General features: G+C 64.7%; 2 protein-coding genes across 5 annotated transcripts; one reads left to right on the top strand and one right to left on the bottom strand.

The window, feature by feature from the left end:
* Positions 1-432: 432 nt before the first annotated feature.
* LOC308198355 (tubulin alpha-5 chain-like) lies at positions 433-4,816 on the bottom strand. Its single transcript, XM_080600614.1, has 4 exons — positions 3,897-4,816; positions 2,006-2,228; positions 1,683-1,831; positions 433-1,501 (listed from the first exon to the last, which is right to left on the bottom strand). The coding sequence occupies exons 1-4, from the start codon at positions 4,287-4,289 to the stop codon at positions 530-532; spliced, it is 1,737 nt and encodes a 578-aa protein (XP_080456740.1). The 5' UTR covers positions 4,290-4,816; the 3' UTR covers positions 433-529.
* Positions 4,817-9,757: 4,941 nt separating this feature from the next.
* On the top strand, positions 9,758-15,130 carry DNAJB2 (DnaJ heat shock protein family (Hsp40) member B2). 4 transcript variants are annotated; one of them, XM_080600637.1, is made up of 10 exons: positions 9,758-9,917; positions 10,848-10,937; positions 11,782-11,891; positions 12,314-12,367; positions 12,482-12,598; positions 12,725-12,814; positions 12,922-13,027; positions 13,156-13,226; positions 13,464-13,685; positions 14,701-15,130. In XM_080600637.1, exons 2-10 carry the CDS (start codon positions 10,873-10,875, stop codon positions 14,709-14,711), a joined length of 846 nt encoding a protein of 281 aa, XP_080456763.1. In that variant the 5' UTR covers positions 9,758-9,917; positions 10,848-10,872; the 3' UTR covers positions 14,712-15,130. The 4 variants fall into 4 exon arrangements, with proteins under 4 accessions (XP_080456763.1, XP_080456762.1, XP_080456764.1 ...); XM_080600636.1 differs by having other exon boundaries at positions 12,479-12,598; XM_080600638.1 differs by lacking the exon at positions 14,701-15,130 and having other exon boundaries at positions 9,764-9,917; positions 12,479-12,598; positions 13,464-14,694.
* The last annotated feature ends 27 nt before the right edge of the window (positions 15,131-15,157 follow it).

Genomic DNA, 15,157 nt, shown 5'->3' with positions numbered 1-15,157 from the left:
GCCAGGCTGTAACTACTTTAATCCTTCTTTCCAGTTGAGTTCAGCCTCCTGAGGTGCCTTCCCAAATCTCTGCTCACAGAGACCAAGAGCACACTGAGAAGACTCAAAACTATTGCAGGCAGCTCCAAGGGGAGACATTTCCCTCTTCTTCCTTGCCCTTTGAATTCAGGAACAGAGCTAGGTTTCTCTCCCATCACAGCATCAGGTTTCCTCCTGATCCCTTTGCTGGACATGGCTGGGTTTTTAACCAGAACATGCTGTGTGTCCTCTCCTCCTCCCCCAGGTATGGGGCTCCTGCCTGTGTGGGGAGCGAGCTGAAACAGGAGCAGGAGCAGAGCACGGGGAGGAAGCATAGCAGCAGCAGCAGCAGCAGCAGCAGCAGCAGCGCTCACCACACACCTGACCTGGCAAGAAACCACTGCAGCCGGGGGGTTACTGGGAGACACGGAGGCTCTCAAACGGTTTATTGCAAAGGGTTCCCGCAGGAGACACGGGAGAAGGAGCAAGGTCCCCTTGGGCCGCGGCATCTCTACTCCTCGCCCTCCTCTTCGTCCTCGTAGGAGTCCAGGCCCACCTCCTCATAATCCTTCTCCAGGGCAGCCATGTCCTCGCGCGCCTCGGAGAACTCGCCCTCCTCCATGCCCTCGCCCACGTACCAGTGCACGAAGGCGCGCTTGGCGTACATCAGGTCGAACTTGTGGTCGAGGCGAGCCCAGGCCTCGGCGATGGCCGTGGTGTTGCTCAGCATGCAGACAGCGCGCTGCACCTTGGCCAGGTCCCCCCCCGGCACCACGGTGGGCGGCTGGTAGTTGATGCCCACCTTGAAGCCCGTGGGGCACCAGTCCACGAACTGGATGCTGCGCTTGGTCTTGATGGTGGCGATGGCGGCGTTGACGTCCTTGGGCACCACGTCCCCGCGGTACAGCAGGCAGCACGCCATGTACTTGCCGTGCCGAGGGTCGCACTTCACCATCTGGTTGGCCGGCTCGAAGCACGAGTTGGTGATCTCGGCCACCGACAGCTGCTCGTGATATGCCCTCTCGGCCGAAACAACCGGGGCGTAGGTGGCCAAGGGGAAGTGGATGCGAGGGTAGGGCACCAGGTTGGTCTGGAACTCGGTCAGGTCGACGTTCAGGGCCCCGTCAAACCTCAACGAGGCGGTGATGGAGGAGACGACCTGGCTGATGAGGCGGTTGAGGTTGGTGTAGGTCGGGCGCTCGATGTCCAGGTTCCTGCGGCAGATGTCATAGATGGCCTCGTTGTCCACCATGAAGGCACAGTCCGAGTGCTCTAAAGTACTGTGCGTGGTGAGGATGGAGTTGTAGGGCTCCACCACGGCGGTGGAGACCTGTGGGGCAGGGTAGATGGAGAACTCGAGCTTGGACTTCTTGCCGTAGTCAACAGAGAGTCGCTCCATCAGCAGAGAGGTGAATCCGGAGCCAGTGCCGCCTCCAAAGCTGCGAAACACGAGGAAGCCCTGGAGGCCCGTGCACTGGTCAGCCTGCAGGGAGAGACGAGTGAGAGTCTTCCACGCACTGACTTTGCTGGAGGGAAGTTTCTGAGTTTCACTTGGGCTAATGCAGACCCCTCCCAGGGCACAGCAGGGCCTGCTGCACGCTCCCACCTCCACCGCAGTGATGGATCCCAGCCCAGGGGACACGTCCCCAGCAGCAGTTACCCACCAGCTTCCGGATCCTGTCCAGCACTTGGTCGATGATCTCCTTGCCGATGGTGTAGTGCCCGCGGGCGTAGTTGTTGGCAGCGTCCTCCTTGCCGGTGATCATCTGCTCGGGGTGGAAGAGCTGCCGGTAGACTCCTCCCCGAACCTCATCTAGGAGAGGTTAGCACAATATCAGAGGCCGTGGGGTAAGGTGGCAGGAGACACGGTGGGTTACTCCTAGCACTAGTGACCACCCTCACTGCCCACCTGGGGCGTGCAGACAGGAACAGGAGAGCAGTCAGTGGCTGCCCCCCATGCCGCGCACAGCCCTGCCCCAGCACTCACCGATCACGGTGGGCTCCAGGTCCACGAAGATGGCCCGCGGGACGTGCTTCCCGGCGCCGGTCTCGCAGAAGAAGGTGGTGAAGGAGTCGTCCCCCCCGCCGATGGTCTTGTCGCTGGGCATCTGCCCGTCGGGCTGGATGCCGTGCTCCAGGCAGTACAGCTCCCAGCACGTGTTGCCCATCTGGACGCCGGCCTGGCCGACGTGGACGGAGATGCACTCGCGCTGGGGAGGGGGAGGCATGGGACAGAGGTCAGCAGGGACCACGATGGAGCTGCTGCAGGCATCGAGGTGCCCACAGGAGCCCTGTGCTCAGCACAGGGCAGCCTTGCGAGCTTGTTCATATCGCACTGACCTACAGCGCAGTGCCTTCATCCCAGCCCGCTGACCTGACCAAAAACCCATGCTCTGTCTCCCATCGCCGCACTGCCCACCTGGGGGGGATGGAGACCCATCTGCTGGAGCCGGGGACACCAGGCCAGCACGTTCCCTGCTCTGCCCCAGCCAGAAGCCCTGGCAGCACCCAGGGAGCACCTTCTCCATTGCATGAGCGCTCATGCAGCTGAGGCTGGGGTCCCGCGGCAGCTGGCATGCCCCTGGCCATCTGCTGCACCTACAGCAGGGCTGCGGGCTGAGGTGGCACAGCACCGCCCGGACCCCAGAGCTGGGGGGTGGCGGCGTTGGGAACGGAAGCCCAGCATGGGGGGAATTTGCAGCAGTGAATGGTTGCCATGCTCGGAGGCTCCGCTTCCCTAAATTAGCTCTGGAGTGGGAGGCGTTAGCTCAGTTTGCAGCTGAGCTGAAGGGCTGATGCAGGAGGGTCCCCTACAGCGCAGTGCCCCGGGGAAAGTGCGGCTGAGGTCAGTCCTGCAGCCTCCTTCCCTCCTTCCCTCCAGGTGAGGCACCGCAGAAGCTGCAGCCCTCTCGACGAGCACCAAAACGCCCGGTGCCTCGGTCCTGTTGTTGCCAAGGGTTGGATGCGTCATCAGGCACAGCCGAGGCAGAGGAGCATCCAAACCAGACCGGATTTCCAGAGCAGCCAGTGCCCTGCTGTGAGTCAGCTGGCAGGAAGGCGCTGGAGCCATTTTGTGCGCAGGGGTACGGCAGCGACGGCCGCCCGGGGAGGCTGTGCGGGTCACGGCACGCACGCCCTGGCTCTGTGCGTCTGGGGAGCTTTCTGAGCTGCTCTCCTGAGGCTGCAGTGACAGGGGTAAGCCTTGGTACCCTTCGTGAGGACCAGAAGTCCATCTCTCCTTCCTTCCCAAAGCTGAGGACCGAGGAGTTCCCCTGTCCCCCCCAGCAGGTCCGTAGAGGTTTGGTATCACAACGAGCCAACGGGGAGGAAACTCCAGGACCCCCAGCAGAAGCGTGCAGCCAGCGCTGCTGTGAGCACCCTGGGATGGCCAGAAGAAAGACACGGGACAGGGCTCCTCGCTCTGCCTTCCCTCCCCGACAGGCCTGGGGCAGCAGGCAGGGCGCCGGGGCACCCCGATGCTCTCCAGAGCCGGAGCTGGCACCACGGCAGCAGGGCGGGGGGCGAAGATCCCAGAGCTCGGCTGCGGGGTTGCAGTCCGGGAGCCCGGCAGAGCGGGCACAAAGCCCTCACGCCGTGGGACCAGGGGCTGTCAGAGGACGGAGAAGGAGGCGCGGTGACGGGTTCGGCCAAAACGCAGGTCTCCCCGCGCCTCGCCCAGGAGCCGCCAGACGCCAGCAGCTCACACGGCTGCAGGGGGTGCTCCGAGGAGCCGCCGAGCGCCTGGGTGCGAGCAGAAGCTGAAACCCGGCAGGGGCAGGGGGGGCGCGCCGGGTGCGGGACCCCCCCGGCCAGTGCCCGGACACCCCGGGGGGGCCCTGCCCGGGCTGCCCGGCACCTCGGGGCGCCCCAGCACTCACCATGCTGCCGCTCCGCTCCGCACCGCTCCGCACCGCTCCGCACCGCCTCTCCCGGGGCTGCCGCAGCTCCGCACGCCCGGCCCGGCCGCGCCGCCGCCTTATACCGGGGGCGGCACCGTGGGCTCGGGGCGGGCGGCCCCGCCCGCAGCCTTTGCATAAATTCGCATGCATCGCCTGTATTTCGCTGGAGTTTGCGTAGGTGAGGCTGGGCGCGGAGGCAGGGCCACCGAGGGGCGGCATCGCCAGCTCCCCGCCTGGCAGGGGGCACAGGAGGGCTGCGAGGCTGCTCCTGCACCCGCACGGGCTGGTCCCGGCAGGGGGGGCTTCCAGTAACCTCAAGGGGGGTACCCGCTGGGACTTTTCACTGCTGTGATTCAGTGATGGCTGCTCCATCCTACCCCCCGCCAAATATTTGCAGCATCCACCGCGATGCAGAGCCAGCCCTGCCTCTGGCTTAATGAGTTTTCACTGAAAGGCGCCGTCATCTCTCAGCTCACGCTGAAAGCTGAAGGCTGGACGTAAATCACCCACTCACAAGGGTCCTTCTTTGTGCCTGAGTCACCTGGAAGGTGTCACCTTCGCTGATGAAGGCGTGCCGAGTGGCTGGAGGCAGCGGTACGGCTGTGCCTGAGCAGCACATCCTGAGCCCTGCTGAAATGGCCGAGCCAAATGATCAAGGTGGGCTTCGTCAAGCCAGCAGAAAGAGGCGTTTTTCCACAGATACCCCTGGTTGTGAGCACTGCCGGAGCTGAGCAGGGCGCTGTGGCGACCGTATGGCTCTGGAAACGCCCAAATCTCCTGTGCTATAAATGTCCTTTGAGTGACCTCAGAGATCAGCAGATAACACGGGGCTTGCTGGTGCACACAGTGCAGGGGCGTGAGGCAGTAACGAGGCATCAGCGTTTGAGCCCTGTAAGTTAATGGATGTGAAGGGGAGCGGTGGGATCATCTTTCCCCACGAAAACCTTTGCCAAGGCGCTCACTGAAGTACGTCCTAGATGGCAAGGCGTCGGTGCTGACTGGGTGTCTCCTGGCACCGTCCCGACTTTTGCCAATTAAATCTGGGGCGTTTATAGCGTGAGTCCTTCGCAGCACAGGTTGGAACACACGCAGCGGAGCTAGGCAGCGGGCGGCCTTTCAGGCGAGCAACGAGACTTGGGCAGTTCACCCAGCTTCGGAAGATTTGTCTGATAATCCCGTGGCACCTTGGGGTGTTAAATGATGTGATACGTCTCCGAGAGGTGCCGGGATCTGCTTATATACCATTCTGGTAGGGAGCTGGGGGTGAGGCAACACTGATTGATCATTGCTGTGAATGCATGCTGGTGGTGAAAAAATATCGTTCAGATGCTGTTATGTTAAGAGCAGGCTGGCAGGGAGTGACAAGGGAGCCATGAGTGATTCTGAGCCACGCACGGCCACGCACTTCCCATCTGAAAACACCGAACAGATGTCTGAGCCTTTCGGAAATGCTGCAGAGCAGCTGGCTAAAGCTGGGCAGCAGCGATCAGCCGGATCGTCAAGGCTGTGGGAAGTCACTGAACTGACGTCGTATAAACTGACGTCGTATTTGACTGGGAAGCAAGCAGAAAGTGTAATGACAAGCCCAACAAAACGCTAACGCGTGTATTCATCCCAAGGATATATTTGCAAGGAGCTAGATCCAGCAATGGAAATTTTTTTCTTTCATCAGTGAGTCAGAATTCAACAAGCTCTTGATGGAAGAATGAGAAAAACAGGTTGGAGGTAGTGCAGGTGGCAGAGCCCCTGCTTGCTGCTGCCTGCAGAGCCTGGACACCGCTACGCGAGGAGGAGGAGGAGGAGGAGGAGGAGGGGAAGAAGGAGGAGGAGGAGGAGGAGGCAGCGTAATATTTTGCAGGTCTGCAGTGCCTCCAACAAAGGCAGACCCTGCCAGGGACTTGCCACTCGCAAGTGCCTCGCAGCCTTGCAACAGACCCCCGTTGTTTATGGCACTAAATTTAGAGAGTGAATGTATTTCTTAGTTCCTGATTTACGCTAAAAAGCCCTTTGTTGCAAGTTGTTATGAAAGGTTGTCTCTTGGTGGGAAAACGCACTTCTCACCAGAGGAGAAGTGCTGCTGCTAGTAGAGGAACTGCTGCCAGCAGAGCTTGCTGTCCCCAGAACAAAACCTCTTCCAGAAATCTGTTACCTGGTCCAACTGGGCCAAGCTGAGACTCAGCAAAGGCCTTAAAGTGTATTTAAGGCAGATGCAGATGGGAAGGGATTCGTTTTCTATGCGCTCAGGTGAGAAGATACATGTTTGAGACTTGCTGGCTGTAAGGGCGTTGAAGCACGATTGTCCCGGGGGCCAAGGAGTCTTCCTTTGTGGATGTCTTTGATAACCAAGCGTGGCTTCTGCTCCAGAAGTGCGGATGGGATGCAGAGCACCGAACTGATCCGGCAGGAGCTATCTCTGCTGGAGCTGAGCTAGAGCAGCGTAATTGCTGGTTCAGATAAAATGAAGTCAGTTGTGAAATGCCTGCTGCATGGCCCGGAGCGTGCGCGGCGTTACAGGAACAATAAAGCTAATTCCAGATCTCGCTGCAGTCCTAAGCCCTGAATCACCGGGCGGCAGCGAGGGCAGGGAGGCGCTCCCAGGGCCGCAGCCTCTCACCCGCGCTCGTCCCCAGCCTGCAAGGCTGCGAGGGCCGGGTGGACGAGTCGGGACTGGCCGTCCCTGGGGTGCACCAGCCCTGCGTGAGCAGCCTCCCTCGCTCAGAGGCTGGCTGCGTGTCACCGCCTTGCCTCACGTCCTGGGAAAAGTGGCTACACACCCACGGGAGTGAAACAAAACCTCGGCTGGCTAATTGCGGTGACTTCACGGCGGGGCTCTGAGCACGCCTGGCGTGAACCAGCTGCCCCCAGGCAGGTGATGGAGGGGCTGAGCCCGCCGAGGTGCCCCACGCTCCTGGGTACGGGAAGCAAGGAGGAGCCGGCGCTGCTTTCCCCTGCTCTCTTGCCGCTGGGAACAGACAACGAATCCTGCGTGGCCGGGTGATGCTAGAGCTCCTGGAGGGGCTCATTGAAAGGGGTTTGGACAGATGTGTGTAAGGGGTTTTGCACGTGGTCCCTTCTACATTGTGCGCAATGCAAGCACCTTGTCAGCCAGAGGGCAGGGTATGAAAGCAGCCTGGAGTCCCGGGGATTGCTGCAGAGTCGTTAAAAGCGGAAAGATGGTGCTGGCGGCTGGCCAGACACCAGAGGATTTCAGAGGGAAACAGTTAACGAGATAAAAGATGCATTTAATAACCGGGGCGGGCAATGGCTCCCGGGGCGCTCCCCTATGCAGCACGGCTCCAGCCCGGGGTGTCCGACTGGGTCCGTGTGGAGCCAGGAGCTGGACCCCGTGATCCTTGTGAGTCTCTCCCAACTCGGGATATGCTGACACCACCTCACCAAGCTGTGTTATCCCCCCATTTTCTTAGCAGCCATCTCCTGTCACTGTGGGCCATGAACACCCCCTGGGGCTCCCCACTACGAAGGCCCCAGCAGTACACGTCCTGGCTGACAAGCACAGATTTGCTATTGATGCACCCGGTGCGTCCTTAGCAGTGCAGGATAATAAATGGGCTGGCTTGGCTCACCCAGGTAAATCCTCTGCTAAAACACAGAAAGCAGCTCTGGAAGGCGAGGACGTGCCACTGCCTCCAGCAAGCCGCTGCGCTGCTCTGCCACCCGCAGCATCCGAAAGTATCTCCTTGAGGAACCTCTCTCGCTGCAATATTATCCTTTGCTTCTTCCGTGGGACTGGAAAACGGATTATTGTAGTCCTCCTTGCAGCAATGTTGGGATTTATGTGAACTGTCACCATTATCTCCTGCCAGCTTCCAAGTCAGGGTGTTGTGCCAGCAGTGCTGATCTGCATCGGCCAGACGTGTAATCATGCTGGAAAGAGACAACACATTCGCATCGCAATACCTGCCCTCCCCGAGACAAGACTGGTCAGTATTAAATGCATTTCTTCAGTCTTTGATTCTTTGCTGACACAATCCAAATTCTCTTTTTTTTTTTTTTTTTTTCCTCCAGCTTTATCAGTAATCTAGAGTTTTCTGGTTTGACTGACTTATTTTCTTAACTCTTGGAGTGATTTCTGTCCTTCAGAATTACCCTACTTTTCCTAACTCTGTTCAAAATTACTACTAACAGCTCTACAAGACCCCCAGTCAGGTCCACTAATAATCCCAGCGTGGCCCTGATGAATTGAAAACGTTCATTTTAGCAGGCGATGCTTTACTTGCTGTTTTGTGATGGGTGGTATCAGAACTACAGCCTTCTCCATCGCATCCACAGCACTGCACTGATATTTAGGCACCAATGGCTACGGAAAACAGCAGAACGCTGAAAATCCCCCTCACCTCTCCTGGGGAGATTTGAAGGGATTTGAAGGGTGGTGGGGTCTTGGGAGCGTGTAGGCACGAGCATGTTGGTGTGCACACGAAATCAGCTGCGGTGCTGCCTGGGCACATGTGTGCGCTCACGGCAGATAACCTACTTAATCACGCGCTCCTGCCACCTCCGCCCGCCGCAGACTTTGCTGATTTAAAATCTGCAAACACCTCAGTTTTGCCTGGGCTTGGCTCGGGCAGCAGCCCTGGCGTCAGCGCTCACGAGCAGTCCCGCGGGGTGGTGCCTCGCGCGCACAGCCTGGGTCTGTCAGGTTGCTGAAGCCAGCCCAAAACAGGGCCCTGCTTGAACAAAAGTCACCTTGCCGCGGCTGTTTCTTGCTTCTCCATCCTTCTGCACCTGCTTCTGCTGAAAGCACCAGGATGACTTTCCCCCCTAGGTTTGGGCAGGCTGCCAGGGAGAGCAGGGCATCGGGAAGCACAGGCACAGCTGGCCAAGGGTGCTGCCACCAGGATGGGTGGCACTGCCTCCTGAGATGGCTTTTCTCCTCTCCGGGAGCCCACCGGCCTGCTGTGGCTGTGCTTCCCGGTGCGTTGCATGGGGAGCTGGGAAAGGGAGGGGAGATGGATGAATGTGACGTGGGACCCTGGCCATGCAGCTCCCTGCACAGTTCAAAACCCAGCACTACGAATGCTGTTCCGTAGCCTGCAATAATATCGTCCTGTAGCACGTAACCGCCAGTTTTGAGGAGGCTGTGGAAAGGGTTGCGTTCTGAGGAAATCAAAAGCTGAAACGTTGTGCAGTGCTGAAAAGAAAAAAAACCCACGTCTCTTACCGCGCGGCTTGCACAATTATTATAGCAAGGTTTCTGATGCAATTCAGCTGACTTCCTGAGATAAGGGGCGACCGGGACTAAACAGAAACGTTCCGTCGGGGTCGGGCCTCACTCCCCCCGCAGCTCTCCCCCCGGCACGCCCGGGGCGCTCTCCCTGCCCTCTCCTTTTCGCGAGGGCAGGCGGGGCGCTCAGCGGCGGCACCCCGGGCTCCCGTCCTGCGGCTCCCCCTGGTGCCCGGGCCAGCCCGGTGCCGGCGCTGAGTCACCCCCGCCGTCCCCGCCGCCGTCCCCGCCGCTGTCCCCTCCTGGCGGTGCCAGCAGGGGCTGTGCCGGGCGGTGCCTCGGCGCCACGGGCCGCGGGGGTACCACGGGAGGCGTGCGCCCCGGCGGGGCGGCCGCGACCCCGCTGCGGGACACGGCTGGGACAGCAGCACCGAGGAGCCCCGTCCTCCGGTCCTCCGGTCCTCCGGTCCTCCGGTCCTCCGGTCCTCCGGTCCTCCGGTCCTCCCGTACAGCGGGGAGAGCCGGGGCCGTGCCCGGTGCCGCCCCGGGGGGACGGGGGGACGGGGACCCGGGGACACGGGGACGGTACGACGTACCGCCCCGGCCCCGCTCCCGCACCGACTCCCCCCTATGACCTCACCGCCGTGAAAGGCGGCCCCAGGACGTCACGAGGCGGCCGCACTTCGGTTGGCTGCGGCCGGTGCTCGTCAAGCAGCGGGAGCCGCCTCCAGCCCCCGCTGCGGCCCGGGCCGGGGGACGCGGGACGCGGGGCGCGGGCGGCCCGCTACGGGCGGGGAGGGCTCGGCTGCGGCAGCGAGGTGGGCACGGCGCCGGGGGGACCGGGCTGCGGCAGGGGGGCGGCGGGGCGGGGGCGCACGGGGGGACCGGGGCGCACGGGGAGCGGGGACGCGCTTGGAACAGGGGCGCACGGGGGGAGCGGGGCGCACGGGGAGCGGGGCGCACGGCGGGCACCGGGGCGCACGGCGGGGAGCGGGGACGCACGGGTCCGGGCCCTTCCCGTGCGGCCGGTGCGGCGCTGCTTCCCCTGCCGGTGGCCTAGATCCGCTGGCCGCAGCCCAGGGCTGCCCGCCGGTGGCGGGGGGAGAGACGGAAACTTCCAGCAGCTGCGCAGCGCCCGTCGCACCGGGCCGGGCCGCTCCCCCCGCGGCTGGCGGGCGGCGGGCAGGGCGCCGTGTTTACAGCCCGGCCGGGGGCGGGCCCCGTCCCGGTGCCGGTGCCAGCGCCGGGCAGGGCGAGACGGAGCCGCCGGCCCCTGCTGCGGCTGTGCCGGGGCGGGGGGGCACCGGCCGCTGCCGTGCCGATCGTGCCGCCCTGCTGAGCCCCTGATCCGCTAAGGCCTGATAGCCGCTAAGCGCCTTATGGCGGGGGGGGGGAGGGGGGGGGAACCGAGGGCAGCCTCCATACCCCGCCCCGTCGGGGTGCAGTGCACCGGCATCCCTTGCCTGGGTGAGCTGCGGGGCTGGGGGGGGCACCCGGTGCGGGGCGGGGGGATTTGGGGAGGGCGCAGCCGGGGACAGAGGTGACGCAGCTGCCGGGAGGGGGGCAGAGAGCGGCGCGCCCCCGGAGCTGACAAGGATGCTGCGCGTGGTTCGGGGGGTGGCAGGTTGGGAGGCAGCCAGGGCGGTGGGGAGGGCCCGCGCGGGACGTGGGGACGGGGGGACAGCCCGCGCGTGCTCCCGCGGCGCTCCCGTTGCCCTGCGCTGCCTGACCCTGCCGTTCCTCCCCAGCGTCCCCGCGGGACGGCCGCGCGTCATGGTGGACTACTACGAGGCGCTGGGCGTGAGCCGCAATGCCACCGCCGACGACATCAAGAAGGCGTAAGCCTGTGCCAGGCGTGGGCTCGCGCCCTGGCGCGGCCCCCCGGCCTTTGTTTCCGTCCGTCTAACGGCGCGGGTTGGCGCTGCCTGTCCGTGCAGAGGCCGGGGCGGCGCTGCACAAAGGCTGCCCTTGTTGGGGTTTGGTGCCCTCGTCCCTGGTGCCAGCGCAGGGCTCGGGATGGGCACAGAGGTCCTGCTGGTGCTCACGAGGGTCTCCTTGTCCCCTCCGAAGGACACGGGGGTGGCAGAGGACGGCTGGCAGAGCCAGCTTGGGAAGACCCCTCCTTGCCAAGAGCTGTGCAGCGACCCAGAGCCCTGACCCAGCTAAAAGGGGGAGAGGGAGAAAAGTCGAAGTGAAGCCGTGTGGCCGGGTGCTGGGAGAGCTTGCAGAGCCCAGCCGTGCCCCCGGCACAGCCGTGGCTGCGTGCCCAGGCATCCTGCAGCGAGCAGAGCCCAGCACAGCTCCAGGGACCCGTTAGCCCCCAGGGAGGGACAGGGTGTGGGGACCGATGCCCGAGCTGGCGTGCCACATCGACCCGCTCGTCCTGCCCAGCCAGCGGAGGGGAGCGGGATGCCTGGGGCCATCTGAGGGGGTGGGAATAGACAACAGCTGTGGGAGGGTTTGTGGCTGATACGGGTGACATTGCAGGGAGGGCGGGAGCAGCGAGTCCACCTCTGTATGCACAGGGCCTGGGACCAAAGCTGGGGTGAAGCGCTGAAGGGAGAGGCTGTGAATCAGGAGGGCGCCAGGGGCTGGTTTAAACCTCGGGAGCTGCGAGCGCTCAGAGGGGCTTGGCTGGCGCGGGGGCCGTGGTGTGCCCACCGCTGCCTGTCCTCTGTGCAGGTACAGGAAGGCAGCGCTGAAATGGCACCCGGATAAAAACCCCGACAACAAGGAATACGCCGAGCAGAAGTTCAAAGAAATCGCGGAGGCCTACGAAGTGCTGTCAGACAGTAAGAGGCCACGATGCTGTGCCGCGTGTCCGCCCCCCGCCCTTGGGGCTGCTAACCCTGACACCCCGTGTGTCCTGCTGGGCTCACCCGGCTGGCACCCCTGGGCTGCGTGAGAGCCCCCGTCCCCAGGAGGCAGCAGGTCTCTCCTGCAGCCTGTGGGGCTGGGCTGCCTCCTCACAAAAAGGCTCTCGTGAGCGATGGTGCCCAGGGGGAGGTCTCCCCGCTGGGGCTGGCGCAGCCTTGACCGGTGTTGGGGGCTCAGGGGGAGCAGCGGGGGCTTGTGCTACCCCCCTTCCCTCGCTCCGCACTGCTCTGCACCCACCTTGGCTGTGGGAACATCGCCGCTTCGTGCTCGTGCTGCTGCTTTCGGGCCCAGGCCTGGCTCCCAGCTCCCCCCCAGCCTCCCTCTCTTCTTCTTCCAGAGCAGAAGCGCGATATCTATGACCGCTATGGCAAAGAGGGCCTCATGGGGGCAGGTGAGTGGGGGCAAAAGAGGGCTACAGAGGGCTACTGCACCCCCGGGAGCTCCTGCCCCCTTGGGGGTCCCCACCCCGGGCTCCGCTTAACCCTCTGCCTCTTCCCTCCAGCAGGACCGGGGGGCTCCAGGGCCGACGCCGGGGCCCCCGAGTTCACCTTCACCTTCCGCAGCGCCCACGACGTTTTCCGGGAGTTTTTCGGCGGGCGAGACCCCTTCGCTGACTTCTTTGGTGCGTGTGGGGTGGGAGGGGGACAGGGGCCGGGGCTGGGGCCCTGGGGCAGCCGTGGAGCTCGGGGACGGTTGGATGCCGCGGGGTCTGGGGGCTGCTGCTGAAGGGGGGCTCCCTGCCTTGCAGACGAGATGCTGCCCTTCTCCGAGCTGCGAGGAGCTGGCCACCGGCACCACGGAGGGGGCCACTTCTTCTCCCCGTTCCCTGGCTCCTCAGGTAGGGGTATCGTCAGCCCCCGCTGCTGCTCACGCCTGGGCAGTGCCCGGTTTGCCCCCGTGTGCCCCGAGCCCCGCGGGCACTGATGCTGTGGCTCCCTCCTGCAGACTTCTTCGCCTCGTCCTTCAGCTCCGGTGCCGACGCGGGGCTGGGTTTCCGCTCCGTCTCCACCTCCACCACCTTCGTCAACGGCCGGCGCATCACCACCAAGCGGTGAGGGCCCCGGCCGTGCTGGGAGCTGCTCGCACCCTGCTGCTTGCTGCCGGGGTGCTTGGGCCGCCGGCTGACTGTCTGACTGTCTGTCTGTCTGTCCGTCCGTCCGTCCGTCTGTCTGCCTGCAGGATCATCGAGAACGGGCGGGAGCGCGTGGAGGTGGAGGAGGACGGGGAGCTGAAGTCGATCCACATTGACGGTGAGAGGCTGCTTCGGGGCTGGCCGTGCCACCTGCCCGCGCCCCTTTTTGGGGACCCCCTCCTCCCTTAGCGGGGCCGTGGGGTGCTGCGTGAGAGCTTGGATTTGGGCAGGTTTGGGATTTTTGAGCAGGGGGGGGACCCAACCCGGCTCTGCGCTGGGGTGCATGGAGCAGGGGGGGGACCGGGATTTGGGGAGGTTGGGACCCGGTGCCAGTAATCCCCCTCCCGTCCCACAGGTGTCCCAGACGACATGGCGCTGGGGCTGGAGCTGAGCCGGCGGGAGCAGCAAGCCTTCCCCAGCCCGCGCCCCCCCTCGCCCCCGCCGCCCGCCCCGCACCGGCCCCAGAGCTCCTCGCCCGTCTGCCTCTACACGGACAGCGAGGACGAGGACGAGGACTTGCAGCTGGCCATGGCCTACAGCCTGTCCGAGATGGAGGCCGCGGGGCACCACCGAGCAGGTGGGCACGGCCCCAGTGCCCCCCCAGCCCCGGGGGGCAGCCCCGGCCCCCCTGCCGCCGGCACGGCCCGCAGGAACCGGGGGGGGCCCGAGCGGGAGCCCCCCAGGGCTGGCAGCCCCTTGGCACCGGGGCACGAGCCTGCCCCCAAAGCGAAGCAGTGGCACTGCCACCTGCTGTGAGCGCGGGGCTGGGGGCTGTGCCCCCCCGCCACGAGCAGGGCCCTCTGTAGGGCACGGAGGGGAGAAGGGGTGCCGGGGTTCAGCGCGGCCCCGTTACGGCGGGGCTGCCCGCGGCTCGGCTCCTGCCTCCCCCCGGCAAGGGACGGGGTCTGTGCCCTGCCTCCTTGCTCCTCCCCGGGTGGGCAGGCGGCTGGGGGGGGCCTGGAGCTGGGGGGGCCGCCAGGGTTAGGCTGGCTGCTGGGTGAGGGGCCCTCGGTGGGGTCTCGGTGGGACGGGCAGCTCCGTGCCCCGGGGACCGGGGACCGGGGCAGGTGGGTGCCTCTCCCTGCCTGCCCTGCCGCCGGGCAGGGGCTGTGACAGTGCCCCCCTGCTGCCGCCCCCCCCGCCTGGCCTGGGTGGGCCTGGGGAGGGGGCTTCGGGGGTCTCCCTCCTCGCAAGGAAGGGCGTGTGCGTGCGTGGACTCTGCTTGGTGCCTCGTGTCTGGCTGGACGCCGCCGCTCCTGCCTTCACCTCCTCCTCCGTCCCTCCTGCTGCTGACCCTGCCTGCCCCCCCGCTGCCTCCCCACCACGTACCCCCCTTCTCCCACCCCTCACGCACCCCACAGGGCACTGGCAACCCCCTGCCTTGGCCGGGGGGGGGCACCCCAAAGCTGTGACCCCCCCCCGGCCGCGCTCCCACGGGGAGGTGGGTGCCAGCTCGGCTGTACTGTGCCTTGGCTCTCCTCCTCCTCCTCCTCCTCCGACCTTCCTCCTTCCTTCCCCACGTCCCACGTGCTCCCAGCACTGGGTTTCACCGGTCGTGTTGTGTCCCCCCCCCCCTCCGCTTGTCTCCCCAGGTGTGTTCTGAGGCTGCTGCGCCCGGGGGACCGCGCACGCCCGCTCGCCCACGGAGGCTCTCCGAGCCAGGACTCCGCTTTGTCCCTGCACGGCCACCCCCTGCCACCCCCTTCCCCAGCACCCCCTGCCTCCGTGGGGTTGGGGGGGGGACGGGCCCTATGGCCCAGCAATACCTGGGGGATTTTGGGGGGGGGGTGAACCTCGAGCGTGCCCTGGGGAGGCAGCAGAAGGGAGTGACGGGGGGGCTGGAGCAGGGGGTGCTGTAGCTTAGCCCCAGCTGGCTGCTGTTGGGGTGCACCCGAGGGGTGGGGGGATATGGGGGGGACGGGGGGGCAGGCAGCGAAGGGCAGCAAGGCAGCAGTAGCAGGCTGTGCCCCCGTAGCCCCCCCAGACCCCGTCTGCCCACAGCAGTCAATAAACTGTTTGCAGGAGCTGCCGCATGTGGGGTGTCTCTGG

The sequence above is a fragment of the Anser brachyrhynchus genome (assembly GCF_964034855.1).
Source record: "Anser brachyrhynchus genome assembly, chromosome: 7".
NCBI lineage: Eukaryota > Metazoa > Chordata > Aves > Anseriformes > Anatidae > Anser > Anser brachyrhynchus.
Note: the sequence above shows the minus strand (reverse complement) of the source record. Positions and strands in the feature narration are given on the sequence as shown.

Bases quoted from the DNA above. Each gene is read 5' to 3' on its own strand.
- DNAJB2 (XM_080600638.1), top strand. From the start codon at position 10,873: ATGGTGGACTACTACGAGGCGCTGGGCGTGAGCCGCAATGCCACCGCC. The intron at 11,892-12,313 runs GTAAGAGGCCAC...TTCTTCTTCCAG, and splicing joins CTACGAAGTGCTGTCAGACA to AGCAGAAGCGCGATATCTAT. The intron at 13,028-13,155 runs GTGAGGGCCCCG...GTCTGCCTGCAG, and splicing joins CGGCGCATCACCACCAAGCG to GATCATCGAGAACGGGCGGG.
- LOC308198355 (XM_080600614.1), bottom strand. From the start codon at position 4,289: ATGGAGCAGCCATCACTGAATCACAGCAGTGAAAAGTCCCAGCGGGTA. The intron at 2,229-3,896 runs GTGAGTGCTGGG...CCCCCTCCCCAG, and splicing joins CGGAGCGGAGCGGCAGCATG to CGCGAGTGCATCTCCGTCCA. The intron at 1,502-1,682 runs GTGGGTAACTGC...CTCTCCCTGCAG, and splicing joins TGGACAGGATCCGGAAGCTG to GCTGACCAGTGCACGGGCCT.